Source organism: Megalopta genalis, chromosome 13 (genome assembly GCF_051020955.1).
Source record: "Megalopta genalis isolate 19385.01 chromosome 13, iyMegGena1_principal, whole genome shotgun sequence".
Lineage (NCBI taxonomy): Eukaryota > Metazoa > Arthropoda > Insecta > Hymenoptera > Halictidae > Megalopta > Megalopta genalis.
In genome coordinates, this window is record NC_135025.1 from 12,467,600 (window position 1) to 12,491,911 (window position 24,312).

Consider the following 24,312-nt stretch of genomic DNA (forward strand, 5'->3'; position numbering starts at 1 on the left):
TAAAAAATGATGCGAACAATTTATTCGAATAAATAGATAGCATAATTATACCAATAAATAGAACAAATCATAACACATAAAGAATTATTCGAACAAATATCAACAATAATTTATAACAAACAATGACTTATTCGAATAAATGGAATAATTTCCAACGAACAATGAATAATCGTCGTTCGAATAAAATATTCGCCTGAAAAGGATTCATTCGTGCAACGATCCCGGCGCGCTAAATAATTATTCCAGAAAATTCGAACAATGCCGAATTCTGCTCGAAACAATGACTTACAAATCCTCCGGCCTCCGGTTGATTGGCTGTCGAGCGTTCCTTGTTAATCAGTTAACAAGTTTATGGTTCCATAAACTTCCATCGTAAAGCGAACGACTCGAACGACATTAATTCCTAATCTTATTAATAAACCGCGGCAGTTAACGGGTTTATAGGATCCCCCTTAACCGCGGCGGTAAAATTAAAATTCTAATAAAGTTCGGCCGGCTTGTGGGTCCTGTTACGGGCAACTAGTAGCGGGACGTCCGGCGCGTGTAAAAATCAGGCGAGAAAGCAGCTTTTATAAGATCGAAGGATATCGTTGAGGAATAAACGGGCATGATCGGGGACGTGCGGGGGTTAATAGGCGGTTTATATTGAAATCCCTTGGCGGATCGAGGATCGAGCGAAAACTGGCCGGGGAATCGAATCGGCGGGGTGCAGAGCGGCGAGGAGAGAGAGAGAGAGAGATTAAAGATCTCGTCGCGCGATCAATTGACGGGTCAAAACGGTTTAAGCACCGTGCATAAGCCACTCGAACGAGCCGTTTAACGAGCGTTCCTAACGCGCGCCGCTGTTTTCGCGATTGATGCGTGCCACGATTATTAACTCATTAAAGGAAGAGGAGCCCACGGCCGCCGGTCGCATTCCCACCTCGGCCAGATCGAGCGCACCATCTTACTTTTCTATCGACAGCTCGCTGTGACATCGATCTCCCGTCGCAGTCGATGGATCGTGAATTTTACGGGTTTGTACATTGGCCGTCGAAATTGGAGCGGCGTTAAATCTTCGAGACGACGCACAGTTGCCGGTCAGTCGGCTGTAACTCTGCCAAGACAAATCGGATGAACGTCTGCCTGGTCTCGTTTTAAAGAATGGAACATCTACTTTGGCTCTACCAGATTGTTTTTTGTTGCGGGATTAATCTCGACGTTTTGTCGATTTATTGATTAAACGGGTATAAACCCTCTTAGAGTTAGTTGCACGTCATCATAGGCGATATTATAATATTTAATATCAAAACTAATGGTTAGAATGGTTATTTAAAAAAAATAGGATTAGAATTGAAAGAATTAGGAAAGTACGGTTACAATATTTGTTTACTTTTATAGTAATCCTATTCGGACAGTTGAATTGACCGAATAAAGTTCTACGCTATTTGAAAAGAATTTGCGATCATCCGCATAAAACGAGCTGTAACTTCGTGAAAAAAATCGTATCACAGCGTATCCTAGCTCATTTTAAAGAACGAAGTCTCCGCTCTGATTCCACTGAATTGTTTACCGGTCTAAAAAAATGCTTCCCTATCAAGAACCAGCCGGAAACACGCAGATAACAAACATATTCTTCTGAATATTTGATTGTGCAATTTCGATCGTCCCTGAGAGTCTCCGGCAATTTTGTACGATACTCGAATTACAATGAATTTAAAGCTCGAAATCCACTTTTTACAAGAAGCTAATAAAAACCGGCTATGTTTGCAGCCGTTTTATTGCAGTTTCGATGGAAAATACGTCGTCGCGCGACGAAACGGTATTAGTGAAAACTGTGGAAAACATTTATTAAATTCGCCGGGTTTTAATTTATTGCTATTGGAACGGGCACGACTGAAGTCAACCTTGATTCGACTGGATTTGTATCGGCGAAAATAGCGTCGGCGGGATACGTGTCGATAATTTCAATGTAACCGGTCCGGCGGCTTCTGGCACCGGACCAGAAGCGTTTGTTTAAAGGACATCGTCTGGAGAGAAAAAACACTTCCGCGATAGATAGGGGTGCCTTTATTTACACCCCGTGTAATCCGGGTGGTCCGGATGCGAATAAATCGAGAAGCGCCCTCGTGACGTTGGTTTCTTGCCTGCTACGACGTGTAACGTCCCCCTTTTTTCGCGCTCTCCTGTCATTTATTTCGACAATGTCAACCTGAAGTCTTTTTCTGTTGGCTCGATGGGCGCGATAAAATGGTATTAATCATTCCTCGTGGGATCGAGGGATCACCCTGCCAACCCTCTTCTTTTGTCAAAGTGTCCCCTGACAATCTACTCACTAAAAGAACTTCTTAATTTCTCTTAGAAATTACAAGATGTTGAAAATCATTGGACCAGATTCGTTAGACTTCTTTTAGAAATTATAGAAGTACGTTTGTTAGATTTCTTGTAAAAATTACAAGAGTACATTATGATAGAATTCTTGTCAGATGACAAAAGTACATTGCCATGGATTTCTTGTAAAAAATACAAGAGTTCATTACGATAGAATTCTTGTAAAAATTAAATAAGTACATTATGATAAAATTCTTATAAAAATGACAAAAGTGCATTATATGATGGAATTCTTGAATTAAAATGATAAAAGTAAATTATGATAAAATTCATGTAAAAATGACAAAAGTACATTATGATAGAATTCATGTAAAAATTACAAAAGTACAGTGTGACAGAATTCTTGTAAAAATGACAAAAGTACATCGTAATAGATTCCTCGTAAAAATTGCAAAAGTACTTTTATTAGAATTCCTATAAAAATGTTATTAAACTCGTATAAATAAAATTGTTACTGTAAAAAATCTATAAAATTGTTACTGTCAAATAGGCACAAGTATAAGACTCATGAATTCCATTCGTATCAATGATTAGTACAATTGCTGCACTCAATAATTAAGTTTTAATTGTAACCTGGTTAATTAGTTAAAACTAGTAACTTAAACCTAAACTGGTAAACCTAATTAACTGTAACCTAGTTAATTTCTGTACTAAAGGAGCCAAGAATTCCACACTGGAAAAAATTACAAATTGCAACACGAAAGCAGTCTTCGCAGTATGGCCCACGCAACGATAAACTCGTAGGCGAGATTCACGCCTTATTATAGCAAGTGTGTCGCATTAGGTATGCCAGTATCGGCTTTGAAATACCGAAGCATGGATACTGCATCGCACGAATTCCATTCTACGCTGGCTAAAAAAGATTTTTTGTGAGCCTCACAATTTTTTCCATATAGATCCTTCAGTTTTTCTCATGGATCCTTCAATTTTTCCCACGAACTCTAGAATATCCCTATTGAGATTACAATTCTTATGTCGACTTTACAAGGTCTCATAGGTTTCACAATTTTTCCAAGAAACTTACTATATTTTTCATGAACCCTACAGGTTTTCCATAAATTCGAGGATATTATTAGTGACTCTATAATTTTTATATCCTCTTTACAGATTCTTCTATGAATTTTATAACTTCCTCATTAATTCCACAATTTTCCCATTAATTCTACAACTTTCACATTAATTCTACAACTTCACCACTATTAATTCAACATCTTTCTCATTTATTCTACAACTTTCCTATTAATTCTACAACTTTTCCATTAATGCTACAGCTTCCCTATTAATTCTACAATTTTTCCATTAATTCTACAATTTTTCCACTAATACTATAATTTTCCATTAATTCTACAATTTTCCCATTAATTCCACAACTGTTCAATCAATTCTACAATTTTTCCATTAATTCTACAACTGTTCAATCAATTCTACAACTTTTCCATTAATTCTACAATTTTTCCATTAATTCCACAACTTCTTCATTAATTCTACGACACTCACATTGATTCTAAAATTTTCACATCGATTCTACCTCATGTGTCCTATAACCTTTTTTTATCAATTCTACGATTCTTTCATTGATTCTAGAATTACCTGTACAATTGTACGTTACCTGTACAATTTTGTCGCGTCTCTTAAAATTTTTCCAAATGTGCTACAATTTTTCCCACTGTTGCTTCCTGCAGTTTGTCCATAATCGAACAATTCTTTCGTTCTCCCTATAATATCACTATCTATATCATTGCTATCATATATACTATATCATTGTTACGTACAACTTTTGATTATTTTTGAGGCTCTAAAATTGTTTCGTTACCTTAGCAAAATATTGTTAAGGGCTCTAACGATGATGAAGGGCTCTCCAGAGATGCTACGATATTTTTGTGCACCCTGCAACGTTCTTATTGTTCTACACAATGTTTATGTAGACTCTAAGATTGCCAGTGCAACATTATCGTAACGGCTTAAATTTCTCTAAAAACATGCTACAATGTTTCCACCGATCCAACAGTCCTCTCATCGCCCCCTAATTTTCTCCAACGCCCTATAATTCCGTACAAATATAATTACAGCCCCAAACCCTTTTTTGCGGGCTCGCTACTCGCGTGTGGTCCCGCTGCGATCTCTACTCGATCCTCCCGGCCGATATCCGGACAGAAAGCAGGCTGGCTCTCGCACAGAACAACGCATTGAACCCCGGTCGATCGTTTCGACAGCCAGACAGAAGGCTCTCCAGCCGATTCCTTCGTGGAGCCGGTAATTGCTGGCGGACGTTGATACGAGAGGATCCATCTAGCCGTCGATCCTCGGTTTTTCAGCCGCGCGGCCGGGAACTAATGCAAATTTATTCGCGGCCGAACTCGGGTCTAGCTTTTTAAATAGCCAAGAGAGTGAGTGAGAGAGAGAGAGAGAGAGAGAGAGAGAGAGAGAGAGAGAGAGAGAGAGAGAGAGAGGTTTTTCTGGCAGAGGACAGTGGTCAGTCACGGTGGCCGCCGGGTAATCCCGTCGACCGAGTTAATTCTTTGATTCCTAGAAAACCCCGGCCTATCCCGGAGATTTCAATCCAGCGGTGGATTACGTCGATCCCGGCGGGATCGTGCTCGGACCTCGTGTATCATCGAGGTTCCCAGTAATGGTTCTCCCGAGGTAATCGTCTTTCCCCGGAGTCTAATATCGGTTTCTTGCGGATTAATATTCGTTAAGGAGGCCGGCGATTACGCGGATTGCTTCCGGAAGAAGGATTCCGACTCGCGCAGTGGGCTCTTTCCACGATCTTGCTGGCCAAAATTATTTTCTTCGCTTAATATTAGATTTACGGAGCACCAAGAGCAAGACGTGTTATTAAATAAAGTAAGCGCATACGTTATTTTATTAAATACAGTAAGTGCATACTTTATTTTATTAAATAAAGTACGTACATACTTCATTTTATTAAATAAAGTAAGTGCATATCTTATTTTATTCAATAAAGTAAGTGCATACCTTATTTTATTAAATACAGTAAGTGCATACTTTATTTTATTAAACAAAGTAAGTACATACTTCATTTTATTAAATAAAGTAAGTACATACTTTATTTTATTAAATAAATAGAGTAAGTACATACGTTATTTTATTAAATAAAGTAAGTAAATACTTTATGTTATTAAACAAATTAAGGGCATACTTTAATTTATTAAGTAAAATGAGTACGTACTGTTTTTTTATTAAATAAACTAAAGTAAGTCTTCACATAAAGGTTAATAAATACACAAATAATATTATTAATTTAGTTATTAATAAATAAATAACTATTAACATAGTTGATAAATAGTAGGAGCGCAAAGAAATTTTTCAAATATTACAAGAATTTATTGGATGTTAAATATAGATTTTCGAAGTCAGAATATTAAAACTATTAACAAAAATTTCTGAGGAATCTACTATAAATTTATAAATATTACGTCCTGATTACTTAATAATACCACAATTGCGCGTATGCCATAATCGCAAGAATGTTATAATAATGCTTTCTCCCACGATATGGATGAAGATCGAATAAAAAAAAGTAGCGAGCCGTCGACAACTTTATTATTTACTTTAATTTTAACAGGAATAAAGAAAATTATTATTAATTATATTCGATTACATCTACAAGCCTGTATAATATTTTCAAAATATCGGTTGTAAGACATCGCTACTGTAATAACGTAACAGTTTCTTGCAAGATAAAAAAAAGACAGAAAGTTTAAAAAAATATCGACTTCTGGCCAGCGAAATCGGGCAGATATCCCGTCGTGTTTCATTGTTTCAACGTAGAACACCAACGTAAATGTGAAAATATCGCTGGCGAAAGAAAAAAGGAGAAAAAAGGCAGAAAAAGAAAGGAAAGCATAACCTCGGGCCAGAAATATCGCGGCCGGTCGCATTCTCTGCTCGCGTTAATGAGACGATATCGCCCGGATATCTCGCGAGCCGCGTTTAATCGTGGTAATCGTGCTAAATCACCGCGATGCATCTCGTATGCTCTCGCTATTAGGGTCGGCGGAACGCGTGCTCTTGCGGCCGGCCGGCCGGTCGGCCACGGCCCCGGCCCCGGCCCCGGCCGGGCCCCCGGATCCTGTTAATCAAGGAAATGCAGATTCGCGAGCCGCATTCTTCTCGATTAGCGAATCCAACCTCCAACGACCTGCCGCGCCGCGCACCGTATCGCGCCGCTAATGCATTATTAGACCGGTCTTTATGCGCGAGCGACGCTTAACTCCGCGACGATGGACCACGCTTCTATTACCTGCCGTTACTATATCTTATTTTGCCTTTGAAATATCGCCGAGATAGTGAAATGTGTTTACCATTAATGCTGTTATTTATGGGTTAATGCAACGAAGTAGCCGGTTTCCGATTATAGCGGATTTGTAATGGAAACTTGTTTTACGAGAGATTTTCGATAGAAATTTAGGTTACAGTGGATTTTTCATGAATATTTAGGTTGAAATAGATTTTTGATAGAAATTTAAGTTGCGATAGATTTTTAATGGAAACTTAGGTTACAATGGATTTTTAATAGAAATTTAGATTACAATGGATTTTTAATTGAAATTTAGGCTACAACAGATTTTTAACAGAAATGTAGATTGCAATGGATTTTTAATGGAAATTTAGGTTACAATGGATTTTTAATAGCAATTTGGGTTAAAATAGATTTTTAATAGCAATTTGGGTTAAAATAGATTTTTAATAGAAATTTAAGTTGCGATGGATTTTTAATAGAAACGTAGGTTACAATAGATTTTAAATAGAAATTTAGGTTACAATAGATTTTTAATAGAAATTTAGGCTACAATAGATTTTTAACAGAAATGTAGATTGTAATAGATTTTTAATAGAAATTTAGGTTACAATGGATTTTTAATAGCAATTTGGGTTAAAATAGATTTTTAATAGAAATTTAAGTTGCGATAGATTTTTAATAGAAACTTAGGTTACAATAGATTTTAAATAGAAATTTAGGTTACAATAGATTTTTAATAGAAATTTAGGCTACAATATATTTTTAACAGAAATGTAGATTACAATAGATTTTTAATCGAAATTTAGATTACAATGGATTTTTAATAGAGATTTAGATTATAATGGATTTTTAATAGAAATTGAAGTTACAATAGATTTTTAATAGAAATTTAGCTTACAGTAGATTTTTAATAGAAACTTACAAATTGATATTCAACAGAAATTTAGATTTTAGTGGATTTCAAATGGAAATTCTTGTTATACAATAAATTTTGAATTGTAATTTAGATTGCGATAGATTTTTATTAGAAATTTAAATATAAACTTGCATATAATTTTAATTTTTACTAAATACTACACTATTTTGCCACGTTAAGTGTGAAATTGTTTATTATAGGATATACAGAATTTTGTTATATGCAGATACGCTACACAGAATTTCGTTATAGGTACCCCACAGAATTTCGTTACAGGTATCCCACAGAATTCCGTTATTGGTATCCCACAGAATTTCGTTATAAGTACCCTACAGAATTTATTATAATTCCTAGACTGTGAAATAATGTTCCACGTTAATTGTCAAAGTGTGCTATGTCAAACGAAACAGAAATGAAATAAAAATATATCCTCCCTTTGAACATGCATTTCGAACAATATCTTCATTGAAAATAATAAACTAAATTCAATGAAAAGTACACTGATCATTTTATTACTCTGCGTTTTACGTATATTCTTCGATCGGTTAATAAATAAATAATAATAAATAATTAATAATAAATATTAAGGGAGCGTCAAATATCGAAGGCACACATAACCTCACATTCTAATATAGATCACGCATTGTTACATACTACCAACCTCATATCCACGCGTTCATTACTAACCCGTTCGCATCAATAATTCAACTTCCCATCACCACGACGGCCGGATTTACATGTTTCGGCTTTTCCATTTCAGGGTTGAAATTTTGCACGGATGATTCTCTCTTGCCAACTATCGAACGGTGTAATATTTGTTGAAAAAGCTACGAGAATAAATTCGACCGTCTTCTCCGGTTAGCTCCGTTTATTTATCGCATTAACAGCATAATTGATAGAATATATTTAATCTATGCTGCAACCTTATGTAATATCTTCAGTGGTCATCTTTACCAAGCAGTGTTGAGTATTACTTTATTAGCAGTGATGAGAGATATACATATATGGAAAGTGATTGAGAGAGAGGGAGAGATATGGAGAGAGATTAGGAGAGAGAGAGAGAGAGAGAGAGAGAAAAATTTTCTCTACAGAGTATCCCAAAAATGAGAAGTTCCTGGGTTCATTTGAAGTAACTTTTTCCTTAACGAAAATGCAACCCGTGGCTTCGTTTACGAATTATTAACGAAAAACACTGACCAATGAGAGGCGAGCTCGCCAAGCGCTTGGCGGCCGAGCCAATGAGCGCACGAAGCCCAGTTCCGCTCATTGGCTCGGCCGCCTTGCGCTAGCATATCTCACCTCTCATTGGTCACTCTTTTTCGTTAATAACTCGTAAACGAAGCCGTGGATTGCATTTTCGCCAAGGACAAATTTACTTCAAATTACCTCAGGAACCTCCTGAGACATTTTTAGCGAGACATTTTTGGGACACCCTGTATAAATTATAAGGAGCAAAAAGATACATCTTGGACCAATAAATATTTTGAATTGATAAGAAAAATATTGCGCTACTGTCAGCTCCAAATTAACCAAAAGTCGACTTCGAGGGGGAAATTACAACAGTCACGGTAGTCGTGCTCGTTAAATACAAGGTTCGCATGTTTACAAGTGGCCAATTGCTCGGTTCGAATCCCGTATTGAGGATTTTCGATATTTCACCGGGTATTTTCAACCAAAAGCGCACTACTTCAACATGGTCGTATTTCTTTCATCTTCCGTGTTGCTTTACTAGTTGGGAGAGAAAAACATATATCGGAGATGATTTGACAGAAACGGTGTATATCGTTACGTTTGTGAAAAAACATCTCCGACATATGGTCGTGGGATATATAGACATGTTTTGCTATGGCGTACCTAACCAATATTAAACGAGAACAAGAACAAGCAGCGTTCTCAATTCAATTCAGATTTTTGGTAAGGTACGCCATAGCAAAACATATATTATATATATAATAACCAATATAAAATGAGAGCAAGAATAGAATATATACGATATAATAATGATAATGATATAATAATAAATAGAAAATGAGAACAAGAAAAGAATATATATACGATATAATATATTATATCTATCTATATTATATATATAATGAGAACAAGTATAGAATATATACGATATAATATATTATATCTATCTATATTATATATATGTATATATATATATATATATATATATATATATATATATATATATATATATAAATTTCAATTATAAATTATAAATTTAAAATCATATATAAATCATATATAAATTATAAATCCGAATACTGAGGTCGCTAATAATCCGGATAATAATAACCAATATAAAATGAGAACAAGAATAGAATATATATGATATAATATATTATATGTGTATAATATAATATATTATATCGCGCGCGCGCGCGCTTATAAATTCTATTCTTGTTCTCATTTTATATTGGTTACTATTATCCGGATAATAATAACATTTATATTGGTTATTTTATATTGGTTATTATTATCCGGATAATTAGCGACTCAGTGTTCGGATTTATAATTTATATCTGATTTATATATGATTTTAAATTTATAATTTGCGTTTTAAAAGCGCGGGAAATTGCGTGGTCTAATTTACATTGTACCTACCATCCTTGTATGCTTCAGAGTTGAAATTTGACCTGGAGGATTTTCTCCATCCAACTATCGAACGGTGTAATATTCGTTGAAAAAGCTGCAAGAGTAAATTCGGCAGCATTCTCCGGCCAGGTCCGTTTATTTATCGCATCTACAGCGATGCATAATTCATGGAATACATTTTACCTATGCTACAAGTCCCCATGCAATTTCGTTGTTCTTGATTTTCGTCTTATTTCCAGCCATAGAATCTACCTGACCCAAATTTCTGTCACGAATTATGTCACACACCCTGTGTATCGAAGCTTTAAATTGAAATTTCACAAGTTTTAGTTTCAACAAATTATATTAGCCTAGATGGCACTTGAAACGCTTCTGAAATCGCTTATCAGAATGATAGCCTGATTCACAAGTTTGCAGACATATTAAAAATTTTACGAGGTCCACGACAACCCCGTTCGTTCTACTAAAAAATATCTCTATAAAAAGTTCTCGAAATTATGAATTTCGTTCGGACAACGAATCTGGTCGGTTTATCCTGTCCCCGAACCCACCACGGCGAAAGATCGTCGCCGCCGATCCCCGATCGTCAACCCCGTTGGTTATTTGTCCCGTAACACGATCGCGATAACAGTCTCCCGTCGGCACTGGCAAGATCCAGGTCAGCGCATCCGAAAAATAGGTTTTGCGAGGGGTACATATTCCGCGGCGGTGCAGATGGTTCCACGTATTCAACCCCGTCGCGTCGCGTCCTTCCTGGCCACGGCAATGTACTTTCCAAGATGATAATTATGAGAGCAGCCTTCTGTTTCGTTCGTTTCTCCTTCGTCCGCGGCGCGTTCATTTCGTTTTTGATTACGGTCCGAGCCATTGTCCGTCGCGGCCGCATTGTCTTCGGGGAGAAGAATCGCTTTTGTCGGGCATTTAGCGGTCAGCCCTCGCGGCGTGTCCGCGTTCCTCGCGCTTTCTACTCGTCTCGCGGCGACGTCTTAATTGTGGGTCAGTTTCCGGGAGAAAGAGAGACAGACGGAGGGTGTGAGAGAGAAGAGAGACAGAGAGACAACAAGATGGAGAGAGAGAGAGAGAGAGAGAGAGAGAGATGGAGATAGACAGATGTGGAGAGAGATTAAGAGAGAGAGAGAGAGATGGAGATAGACAAATCTAGAGAGAGATTTAGAGAGAGAGAGAGAGGCATGGAGATAGACAAATCTAGAGAGAGAGAGAGAGAGAGAGAGAGAGAGAGAAAGAGAGAGAGATTGAAAGATGGCGAGAGATTGAGAGAAATATATGAGCCGTTTATTTTGAAAGTGGCATAAGTCACTTTACCGTAATGAAAAGTGGTGGTTTTTAAATGTCTATTCGAAATTATTTATACTGAGAAAAATATCACAGTATCCTGAGATAACAAATGCAAGTAAATTTTCTCGAAAGTTAGCATCCATATTTTTAAACGTGTTAAAACGCAAACCCTTAAATATATCGATTTAAAAACAAAGTGACTTATGCCACTTTCAAAATAAACGGCTCATATATACAGAGTGATTGAGAGAGAGAGAGAGAGAGAGAGAGAGAGAGAGAGAGAAAGAAAAAGAGAGAGAGGGAGAGAGAGAGAGAGATGGATATAGACAAATCTAGAGAGAGAGAGAGAGAGAGAGAGATTGAAAGATGGCGACAGAGATTGAAAGAGAGATATATGGAAAGAGATTGGAAGAAAGAGGGGAAGAGATAGAGGGAGAGAGAGAGAGACATGGAAATAGACAAATCTAGAGAGAAATTAAGAGAGTGAGGGAGGCATGGTGATTGACGAATCTAGAGAGAAATTACGAGAGAGAGAGACATGGAGATAGATAAATTAAGAGAGAGAGAGAGAGAGAGGGACATGGAGATAGACAAATCTAAATAGAAATTAAGAGAGAGAGACATGGAGATGAACAAATCTAGAGAGAAATTAAGAGAGGCAGACATGGAGATAGACAAATCTAGAGAGAAATTAAGAGAGGCAGACATGGAGATAGACAAATCTAGAGAGAGATTAAAAGAGAGAGAGAGAGAGAGAGAGAGAGAGAGAGAGATAAAGAGAGAGAGATGAAGATAGACAAATCTAAAAAGAAAAAAAGGGAGAGAGAGAAATAGAGAGAGACATGGAGATGAACGAATCTAGAGAGAAATTAAGGGAGAGAGACATGGAGGTAGACAAATCTAGAGAGAGATTAAAAGAGAGAGAGAGAGAGAAAGAGAGAGATGAAGATAGACAAATCTAGAGAGAGATTAAAAGAGAGAGACAGAGAGAAAGAGAGGGATGAAGATAGACAAATCTAAAAAGAAATTAAGAGAGAGAGACATGGAGATAGATGAATCTAGAGAGAGAGAGATTAAGAGAGAGAGAGAGAGAGAGAGAGACATGAATATAGACAATTCTAGAGACAGATTAAGAAAGGGAGAGAGAGAGAAAGAGAGAGATTGAAAGATGGCGGGAGATTGAGAGAGATATACAATATGGAGAGTAATTGAGAGAGAGAGAGAGAGAGAGAGAGAGAGAGAGATTGAGAGAGAGGAAGAGAGGGAGATTGAGAGAGAGGGAGAGACAGAAATGGAGAGATAGAAAGAAATAGGGGTAGAGAGGGAGAGAAAGAGAGAATAATGGACAAACAAGAGATATAGAGAGAGCGGTAGATAGAGCTAGAGAGAGAGAGAGAAGAGAGTCCCATGGCGACGCGGTGGCCCACCGGCGATATCTCGGCCCGGCGATCTAAAAGTAGAATTCCGGCTAGGAGATCGTTTCCCGGTCGCGTGGGAATCGTTAGCAGCGCGATCGCGAGGAGTACGCTCTCGGTTGAGGGCGTCGGTTTAATTCAATTTACGCCGCTCGTGATCTTATTCCCCTGTGCGAATTGAAACTTGGACGGGGGCGTGTACGGCTGCCTCCAATGCTTATCGCCGGAACGTTCGAGGCCATGGCGCACCCCTTGACGCATTGATATTTAGGCAAATATACATACATATACCGGCACAGCAAATAAGAATGTTTACCGCGACATCGACGCCGCCGAAATAGGGAGCATTCGGGAGAGTAGTTCGAGAAACGTTTCAGCGGGGATGGAACGGAAGGAATAAATAAATTGCTAAGATTTTTAGGATAAATGCCGAGCTTTCGAAGTAATTTTTAGAATAATGTAAAATACGCGAAGATGCAATGTAATATTAATGAGAGATAGTGATAAAAATAGAATATAAGGATGACAATATTAACCCTTTGCCCTATGAATTCGTCGAAAGCTGTGTTGGTTTGAACTGTTTCATTGGTAAAAATTTCCTGCGAGAAGGAGACGATTTATATTTTTTGTATGCCGACGTTTAATTTAATGATCGAATATTGGCGATAAAGGTGTAGAATTTTATCTTGATTTCAGCATAATTTAAAATGTTCACGTTTCATCATGTCTGTTCGAACCCTTCAAAACGGTGTAAGATTTTTGAAACTGGATTAAACGACTTGAATTTCGTTTCAGCTGAAACTTTCAGCGTGCACATAAATCACCGAGATCTACAAAACGTATTTTTAAAGTTGTCCTTACAGGCTTTAGATAAAAAATGAGAAAAACGATGCTTTTTTAATTTTGTCTTGTCACTCCAAGTAGAAGCAAAATTTAAAAAAAATATTATAGTTACTACATAACAGACTAGTCTTTCTGTCATCTAATGAAAATTCAAGTCATTTAGTCCAGTCTTAAAGGGGTCATATCGTTTCAACACTAAACCAACAGGAGCCGGTCGAATGACCTGTTGCATAAGTTTTATTCAACGATTATTAAAATTACAAGGCTGTTTCTATGGGAGATGACGTAATCAATTCCTCTGACACATTAACCCGGGCAGATTTTCTAATAAAGTTCGCACGAAATCTAAATAAATTCAATATATCTTTTTCGCAAGGAAAATCGTTCCGGTCACTTTTAACGCTTGGCAAGTCTAGTGTTAAAGGGTGCATATATTATTTGGTAAGGGGCGGAGGGAAGCTGTAAAGGGCACATAAACATATTTGTCTCCGACTGTACTATGCTAACCACGTAACGAAGGTGCGAATGACATAATCGTCCCAGAAGCATGCAAATAATTTCCCGACGGCGTAATTAGGAAGCGACAGGCACGATTAGACGGTGACTGTTTTAGGGAAGGACATGGGCGGGACGTACGGGGAAATAAATATGCGCGAGGAAGTCGAACATACTTCTGGATAGTCAATATTCAACCGGGCGCCGATCGAACAGGCATATTGAATTCGAAACGGCCGTTATGGTCTTTAACGATGCGACGCACGGGCGCATGGCCAACCATTACAATATCTAATGCGGCCGAGGCCCGAAAACCGAATTAATTCCAGCCGGATATCGGCCGGCTTACCGGATATTCCTGCGCGCCGGTAAAACGTGCCCGGCGCCGGTTTACCGGAAGCCGATCGCGGAGAGAGAACCGTTTCACGGAAGACGTGTCTCTAACGCGGCGCCTTTCGCAACGAGCTTCCCTTTCCAATTACGAATTTCGGCACGGAATTTCAAAGAGGACCCACCCACCTCGCTCCCCCACCCTATCGCCGGCCCGGCCGTCCTATGCAAGTTTCAACTGCATCCTAGCGCAGTCGAACGTCGTCCCGGCTAATAATCGATTCCACGAGATCGTGCGGTATCGGATAGTGAAATTTTTACATTCCGATGCTGGAATAGACTTCATTAAGGGACGATCGGAAAATAGACGAGGTCGGGTTGAAATGCATCGCTGGAAATTTGAAGGAAATAGTTCGGACGTTCGTGCGGTTTTAAGTGAAATCGAGAATTTAGTCGTTGGATTGATTCTCGCATGACGGACCTTGGTGGCCGGTGGCCGGGTCAAGCATGGCCTATACTAGCATTTTTATAGCATATTATAACCATCGATTTATTTATTTTCTGATTATTGCCAATATCGCCGTAAAATCTATTTATTTGTTCCATTTACAGTAATGAACGTGTCTATTAAACAGTTTACTGGATGATATTCTTTTATCTATTGCACATAATTTTATTTAAAATTTCAGTAATATAAGTGATACAGAATATTATACGAATATAATAGAATATACAGGGTGTCCCAAAAATGTCTTGCAATCCGAACGTAGGGGATTCCTGAGGTCATTTGAAGCAACTTTTTCCTTAGCGAAAATGCAATCCGCGGCTTCGTTGACGAGTTATTAACGAAAAACAGTGACCAATCAGAGGCGAGATCATTTGGCGCGAGACGGCCGAGCCAATGAGCGGAACTGGGCTCCGCGCACTCGTTGGCTGGGCCGCCGCACGCCACCCGAGCTCGCCTCTTATTGGTCAGTGTTTCTCGTTAATAACTCGTAAACGAAGCCTCGGAGAAAATTTTCGCAAAGGAAAAAGTTGCTTCAAATGACCTCAGAAACCTCCCATTTCCGGATTGCGAGACATTTTTGGGACACCCTGTGTAGTATAGGATAAGTGACACACAATATGAGTATACTAGAGTATAGTGTAGAGTAAGCGACATACATTATGAATATACTAGAATTCAGTATAGAATAAATGAGATATACAATATGAACATAAAAAAATATAGTATAAAATCAGTGATATACGTACAATATGAATATAAGATATAGTAATGAATAAGTTGCGCGCAATATAAACATACTAAAATATGGCATACATACAACAAGTGACATACAATATAAATTACTAGACTGCGGATTTTTATGCAAAATAAAAATTGTTCTCATTAATTGCAAGATGAAGGGACCGCATAGACATTTATATCCTCCTTCGGTAATTTTTATAATTTCACATTAATATAACATACAATATAAATTACTAGACTGCGGATTTTTATGCAAAATAAAAATTGTTCTCATTAATTGCACGATGAAGGGACCCCATAAGCATTTATATCCTCCTTTGGTGATTTTTATAATCTCACATTAATATAACAACGTTTTGAAATCGTTAAAATGTTTCCGCTATTTTTCATTCGATCTACTCGTATATCTGTTCAATAAATGCATAAAATCTGCAGTCCAGTTATTACCCACTCGTGCTCGTGTTACTCGCTGTTATTGCACTTTCTCTAATTAAGGGGCAACCTTGCCCGCACAACAAATGAATGAAATTAAATCAATTAACGAAGCGACCACTTACTCTTGTACCGACGGCAATGTACACCTCGCTATATGTATAATGGATCCCACTCTATTATAATTGCAGAACTGCCACGAATCCCAGCAATCTAAAGACCGCGGGGCCACGTGTGTTGCAGGAACCGCCGGAGTAGCCGATTCACTTGCCGAGTCGCCCCGAAAATGTGAGCTCGGTGAAAATGAGCAATGAAATGATCATGAAGAGCCTGACCGCCGGCAGCAACATTCCATTCGTCGACGAGGATGGTCTGCTACCGGCCGTTGACCACCAGCGTGCTCGATCGAACGTCACGCGGCGAGAGTTCGCGAGAGAGACGGCCTCTGCTAGCCTAAGCTCGAGATACGGTCAGAGTTTCACGACCTTTCGTTCGATAACGCAGCAGAGAGCCGGCCAGGACGCGGACCCCTCTAATCGAGGCGGAGTCTCGATCATGCAGAAGACAACGTACGCCCCGAGCAGCCAAAAGGATGCCGGCCAGCACAGATACATCAAGCAGTCGCCAGGTGCCAAGAGAAACAAACCGGAGGCCGCCGAACCCGGCCCGGAGAATCCCCTTCACCGCTACGAGAACGCTGTGCTGAGGTACCAGAAGCCGAAGTCCAGACCGAAGAGGCAAGCGAGCAGAGATCGCCAGCAGTCCCAGCAACAGAACCACGGCTACTCGTCCAGCGACGAGAGCGTCGTCAGGAACAAGTCGAAGAGCATCAGCTCGATAGACACGCAGTCGGTGAACAACATTCTGGACGAGTACGAGGATCTGGACTGCAGGAGGTCGTCCGATCTCAGCGACGTTGGCAGCATCAGCGTCTCCAACTTCGAGGCGGTCATGATGGACCAGCAGAAGAAGCAGCAGCAGGACAAGCCGAAGGGCCTGGCTGCCAGGGCCCAGCCGAAGTGCTCCCCGGCTCGGGAGAATCCTCAGCCGGTGCTGAAGGTGAACCAGCAGACGCAGGTGCGACAGCGTTCGCGCGAGAGGCAGAAAGACTGCCCGAAACACCTCGCGGAGGACAACCACCCTCCTTCGGTAACCGTCGAAGCCAGCAGAAGCAAGGTCCCCGAGGTGTTGCTGCGCAAGGGGGAGGTTCAGAAGAGGGTGGACGAGTGGCTGAGCCAGGCTCAGAGCCAGAACTACCCCGTGACCCGCGAGAAGCCTCTGACGAGGTCGAACAGTAGCGCCGACCAGAAAACGCAGAGACGTTACCGCCAGGATTCGAGGTCTAGATCGATCGACGAAGGCAGGGACAAGCTGAACGGGACTTCCTCGAGCTACGACGACCTCAGCCGAGCGGAGAAGAAGGTCGACCGCAAGGTGGACAAGGTGAACGTCGGCGTGAACACCAGTCGAGGGACGTACAAGGAGTATCTGGCTTTGAAGAGCAGGAGCAAGCAGCAGGACTATGGTTTCAGCGCTTCCAGCAACCTGATCGGCAGGACCAGAGACTGTAGTCCTTCGACAGCGTCCAGGATACCTCAGAGGGGTCCTCTCAGCTCCAGCTTCAGGTCCAGGAGGCTGGAAGCGAGCAACGAGGAGGGCCAGGCGGAGAACGAGGTAATTATGGGGATGCTATGTTGGTAACCTTGGCCCAGTGTGACCAGATTGCGGCGGATACTGGCGCTAGGAGCTCGGGGTGGGGGTGGTAGTGAACACTGGCGTAAAAGTCCTTGTTATACATGGTACACGACGGTCAACGCCATCTGACGCGACAACGTGTCATGTACTGTTCGAATCGTGTAGCATGAGTCATGAGACGGAGTTCACAGGAAAATGAGCTACGACAAGGAGTGGGGTGACGACTTCAATACAATTCTGAACTACAATCAAACGGAGGCTCTACGTAGCGTCCGATCGTAGTTCAGAATTGTAATGTTCGCCCTGCAGATGCTCCACGCTGCTTTGCGGGACTTCCGCGCATGCGTCGTCAGCCCCCACTCCTTGCGTAGCTACTTTTCCTGTCTGGTGACGCGTGCACGGCGTATAGCGACGTGTCGCGTCTACCGGATGAACATTAAAATTCAGCTTCAACTCTTTATTTTAAAGTGCGAGGATTAATTTGCCCCAATGCATCGGACGTTATAATTTTGAACTATGAGCAGATAGAGACTTTTCCTGTGAATGCTGGTCATGGATGCTTTCCCCACTACTACCCCCACTCTGAGGCACGCCTCGGCTTTGACTATGTTGCTTGAGTACTGGACCAAACTAAAAGTGGTCAGTGTTGAAACACTGAATAAATAAATTTTTGTTTCTGACTGGATAAATAAATGAATGAATGGGCACATCGGCAACATCAACAATTTGTTGAAATTGAACTTCAATCGACGATAAAATTAAATTATAAAATGTCCTTTCAACATTCTTATCCGGGCCTCTAACGAAAATTGCAAAAAATTTCATCGAAATCGGTGGACGTTGATAAGAGTTACAAACAATTAAAGACAGCGAAATTCGCAATTCACCACCACTCAATCTTCAAACAGCGGAACTTTTTGAGAGAAATATAAATTACCATCTATAATTCTGTACAGCAAACTTTTCAACATATTTTCTAATGTAAAGATACATCCGATTTTACACAGTGCGACAAATAAGTTTCGAGACTCGAGCCATATCTCAGTAACTAATAATGCCATCTATGTTTTTAGACCGGCGTTTGGAAGCTGTGACATTCCTCTTTCCGATAGTATAAGTTCTGGTTCAATCCGTTGATAAATAGCAAAGTTATAACAGTTCTCCCTAAACAACTTTCTTGTCGACATTGAAATATGACCAAAAATCGTTGTGTGTCGATTATTCCAAAGAAGTCGTTGCAGCCGCCGGAAATGTTCCAAACTGCTTGAAATCAATTATTACGGGTGACGAAACATGGTGCTTTCGGTACGACCCAGAAACCAAGCGTCAAAGTGCGGAATGGAAGTCGAATGATTCACCGCAAGCCCGGAAGTTCCATAGAAAATCAAGACAATGCTTATCGCATTCTTCGATAGCAAAGGAATTATTCGCAGGGAATTCGTTTCAACTGGCCAAACAATTACTGGAACATATTATCTCGAAGTTTTGAAGCGTTCGATGACCAGAGTCCGTCGTATTCGACTCGAATATCGTGATCCAGAGACCTGAAGTCTGTTGCACGATAATGCACCGAGTCACACGTCACTCATTGTTCGTAAATCTTTTACTCGAAATCAAGTTTGTGTGTTGAATCATCCACCGTATTCGCCTGATTTGGTCTCGTGTGACTTCTCCCTATTCCCAAAATTGAAATTGAAGTTGAAAGGATGTGTTTTTAATGACATTTCGACTATCAAAACAGCTTCAACGCGAGCGCTAGAGGCAGTTCCACGAAATGAGCTAGGACACGCATTTGAATCACTGTTGAATCGCTGTAACAAGTGTATTGAAACTGGAGGAGAATATTTTGAATAAAAAAATCGAAAAATATTCTTGTTCCAATGATGTTTTCCTCGGCCGGTCTCGAAACTTATTTGTCGCAATTGTGTATTGCTCAAAGTACAGATTAAGTTATAAGTGATTGCCACGTGTGCAATTAGTTTGCCCATTGATTGCACTTTGCTCACTGAACCAAGATATTTTTTTTAATATACGTGGAACATACTGTAAAATGCAAGGAACCAAATAGGATCGGAGATAACGAAGAAACAGAGAAACCCGTTCAAAGTTCAATGTGTATGCCGTCGAAAATGTCCCATAGATCTCCGGCGATGACAATCGGATTCTTATTTGTCGCACTGTGTATATGAAGCTTAACGACTCTCCTGACAATATTAATTAACTGTCACAAACTAGACAGTGAAAGAACAATTCAGTAATCTCTATCACATTTTCCTTCAGCTTGGGAACGAAAATAGAAGATGCGGCACGATTATTCAAGCTTTGCTGTTGCTTTTTATAATTGCCGATTACCAACAAATATAAAACCGTATCTCCACTTACCGAGTTGTCCATTTTCGTTCCAAGCTGAGGAATAATTCGAGAGAAATTACTGTACATATATTCCGAGTTCAAATGGACCCGAGCCTCGCCATATGACCGTTGAAAGGTGCACGAATACCCTTGTCCCCCGGCTGTGGGATTAAAATGACTGCCGAAAATTCTGAAAACAAATATCCCCAAAAGCGCAACGATCCGACTGAATCGCTCGGCCGCGAATGCAGCGCCAAAGACAATCAATCCCGGAGAACGCCGTTACAAACCGGGTCTGTTCCAGGAGCGTAGCTGTCGGGTCCGAGTGGTGGCATCGGGCCCGTCGAAGAGCAGGAACGAGTCCGATTATGGCAGAATATGTGGAGCGGCTGCGGGCGGTTCAGCAACATCAGCAGCAGCAGCAGCAGCAGCGTCGTCTCCATCGGTGATCCCCTGCAGACGCGCGTCGTTCAAGCGTTCCCCGAGCCACGATCAAAGCAGCGGCGCGGGCAGGCCGCTCGTTAAGGAAGAGACAGGCCCGAGGCCCCGAGTAGTCGTAGCAGTCGGAGCCGGAGGAGCAGCGGTGGGAGGGGCTCCGAAGGGCCCGGGCAACCTTGGTGACCAAGGCGAGCCGATCTCGCCAAATAAGGACGGAGAAAGTAGGCGGCCGGGTCCCGGTGATAAACCAGCCGATTCCACGGTCGGCCTCGCGGCCTGTAAATCGATGGAAGCCTCGAGGAGCGATCGGGCCGCGAGGATCCTCTGCGATCCGAGCCGCGAGAGGAGAGAGGGCAAACCGGAGCAGAGGCAGGAGGCCGCGTACGGGACCGTTGGAGCTCGCCTGAGGACCCTGCAAGGTCAACAGGAGCCGCGAGTCGCGCGCTCGAGAAATCTCCAAGCTCCGCTGCCGCCCGAAGCTAGAAAACCGCCGGTTCTTCCGAGAAGAGACTCCTCCACCGCGCAGGACAGCAAGAACGAGCGCAGGACTTCGCCGTTGGGATCCCCGCAGTCCACCTTCAAGCCGAACAACACCGTCTACAACGCTTTGCAACAGTTAAACGAGCAGAACGCCGCGAAGTCCGCCGCGAAGTCCCACTACACCTCGCCGAATCACGTGGAGAAGATCTACGAGCGCAGCCTGCAGCCGCAGGTGATCCACGCGGACGACCTGGAGTCGTTGCTGAGACCGTCTCTGCAGGTCTCCGCGTACGGCGAGCAAGGAGACGCGGAGGCGAAGCTGCCTGGCAAAGAGCCGCGAGATGAGAAGGAGGAGGACATGTACGAGAGGATCGGCGAGCTGAGGTACGAGCAGCTGGAGACTATCGAGGAGGACGATCAGAAGAGCGAGGCGTCGGCCTGCAGGTACCCGGAGGTAGGGTTGAGCCAGTGCTTGAAGATCCAGGGGCTGGCTAATGGGAGATCGAAGCTCGCGAAGAGGAGGGACTCGATGAGCCCGAGGAGGGATCAATCGGACCCTGTGAGGACGTTCGTCACGTTCCAGTCCGGGAAGCAGAGCCAACTGCAGCAGGAGACTGGTTGCTCGGCGGGCAACGATCGGGAGGAACCGCGAGACGCCGCGGAGCCGATTATGGTCCTCGAGGACGCCGAGGTCCCGTACGAGTCCGAGACGCTCGACAGGAGCCAGCAGTCCTGTCACACCAGGGAGAACAGCAATCTGTCGACCGCGACCATCCCGCTGGACGAGCTGGAGAGTGAAAGGCAGGCGGCTAAGTTCAAGGCCGAGGAGGCCTGCGCTCGCCTAAGCGCCGATCACGAGGCCCGGTTCAACGCCGAGACCAAGAACGCGGATAAGGTGAAGAACGAGGCCGCCGAGAGAGTCGACGAAGAGCGGGCCAAGGAGCTCGGCGACAGGGCCGAGGTGGTGAACGAGGTCCTGCTGAAGAACCTGCAGTTCAAGCAGGACCTGCCCGCGAAGGGCTCGCCGGAGAACGACGGCTGCCCGCGGGCCGTCGAGCATCATGCCGGCCAGCAGAAGCCGGCCCCCGGGTTTCATAACGTGTTGTGCGACAATTACGAGATCGCCCGCGATGCCAGGCTCAAGGAGAACAAGGTGTACGTGACAAAGGAGGAAATGGAGCGGCAGAGGCTGATGGATCTGCTCAGGAAGGGCGACTTCGAGTCCGTGAAAGCGGTGAGTGATTACCGAACCTTTTCTATGCTCGTTTATTACGCGACAATGATTAAGCGGGATCAGCGATCGCGTCGCGCAATGGTTCCGATCGGTGAAATTGTGTGGTTCACGTCTTAAAATATCTTCTTTAATTCAATTAGGAATCGGTGGGGTGCTGGAGTTTTGGTTACTGTGCGGTGACCAATTGCTGTGCCTTTGGTTTGTTTACGGGCGTAACTATCATCATATTTACCGAATAAGACATCGTAAACTTTTCTATTCTTTTATTTCGTAAATTTTGGACATTTAATATTTTAAAGAACATTTAATATTTTCCGATATTTCAATTGATAGTGAGATTTTTATAACAAGTATGTAACGAGGATTTTTAGGATTACACAGAGGGATTCTTTCAAATATATAACTAAATTAAAAATGATTACATTTTTTAAGAAGGTATTGATACCTCTCCAGCATATAATGTGTTAATAAAAAAGTTTAACACGTTTTGTTGTAAGTTAATTATGCCGGAAAACGAACCAGAAACGCAGCAATTGGTCAGCCCACAGTAACCGGTTCCACTATCCTATTCGCAACAAAAAGTTAATTCTACAGATTAGTTAGTTTTTATTAGAAATTATTTCGACGAATTATATGAGAGAGGTAGATGACAAAATGAATTTTAATTTTAAATTGACGTTAGTTTTGTAGGTAAATCTCTAATTTAACCAGCACAAATTTTATGATTTTATAATTCTAAAATTAAGAGTAATACCAATCGAGTAATGACCCATAGTATCAATACAACAGTGTGAATTTATTGTAGTAATTATGAGGTTTTTATAAAATTGTATAGATCGATTTAAAATTTAATAGAATTCATTAGTTTTCCAGATTAGTCAGTTTTTATCAGAAATTATTTCGACAAATTATATACAGTAACCCACAAAAGTGTTCGTATACCTTTTAAAATGTAATAATTATTTTAAAATTAAACTAAATGACTTGAATTTTTTTTAGATGATAGTGGGACTAATCCACGAGACAATAACTGAAATACTTTTTTTTTTTAAATTTTGCTATTACTTGAAATTACGAAAAAATAAAACTCTCTTGTCTTTTAACTTTTTTATCTGAGCCTATAACGAAAATTTACAAAATCTGTATCGTAGATCTCGGTAACTTACATGCACGTTGAAAATTTTATCGGAATCGGTTCACGTTGTTACGAGTTACAACAAATCAAAGATCGCAAAAATCACAGTTTTATCACGATTTTGACTAAAAACCGTAAGAAATCTGCAGTTTTTTCAATCCTTCAACGCTTGTAGCTCGACTCTGGGTTGGCCGATTTCGATCAAATTTTCAACACGCACATAAGTTACCGAGATCTACAAAAGGCATTTTTAAAATTTTCGTTATAGGTCCAGATAAAAAAGTTAAGAAACGAGGGTTTGAAATTTTTTCATTTCGTTCCAAGTAATAGCAAAATTAAAGAAAAGCTTTTTAGCCATCGTCTAAGAGACTAGTCTCTCTATCATCTAAAAAAAAATTCAAGTCAATTAGTTCAGTTTTGAAAAAGTCATTGCATTTTAAAAGGTGTACGAACACTTTTGTGGGCCGCTGTACATGAAAGTGATCGGCTTCACTGCCCTGTTCACAGCGGAAAAGTTCATTTTAGTGATCGCTGTTGCGTCGTTTGGGAACACTGTTTGCACCGATCCGATAGGACGACCGGATTCTGGAAATTATAACGCTCCAGGGATTTTTTGTTAGATGAGAGAAAGGTGTTGCGTGGTTCGCACCTTCCAGCTTTCACCCGGGCGAGGGCCCGACTCGTTCCGAGCAGGTCTTTGCTCGTAAATTATAGCTCCGCGGCCGACTAGATCGGCGTTAATTGCGCGCGGTGCCGAGCGAATT

The 24,312-nt window shown here is 41.2% G+C and overlaps 1 protein-coding gene across 4 annotated transcripts in view; it reads left to right on the plus strand.

Annotated features, from left to right (window-relative positions):
* Positions 1-24,312, plus strand: part of LOC117224855 (uncharacterized) — a 548,263-nt gene that overhangs the window by 24,064 nt on the left and 499,887 nt on the right. For 3 of the 4 annotated variants that reach the window (XM_033478032.2, XM_076526011.1, XM_076526010.1), the window contains 2 exons: positions 16,458-17,888; positions 20,566-22,413. In XM_033478032.2, the coding sequence (XP_033333923.2) occupies positions 16,518-17,888; positions 20,566-22,413 (3,219 nt within the window). In that variant the 5' untranslated portion in view covers positions 16,458-16,517. Of the gene's footprint in view, positions 1-16,405; positions 17,889-20,565; positions 22,414-24,312 lie in introns of all 4 variants that reach the window. The other variant, XM_033478031.2, reaches the window with a different exon arrangement.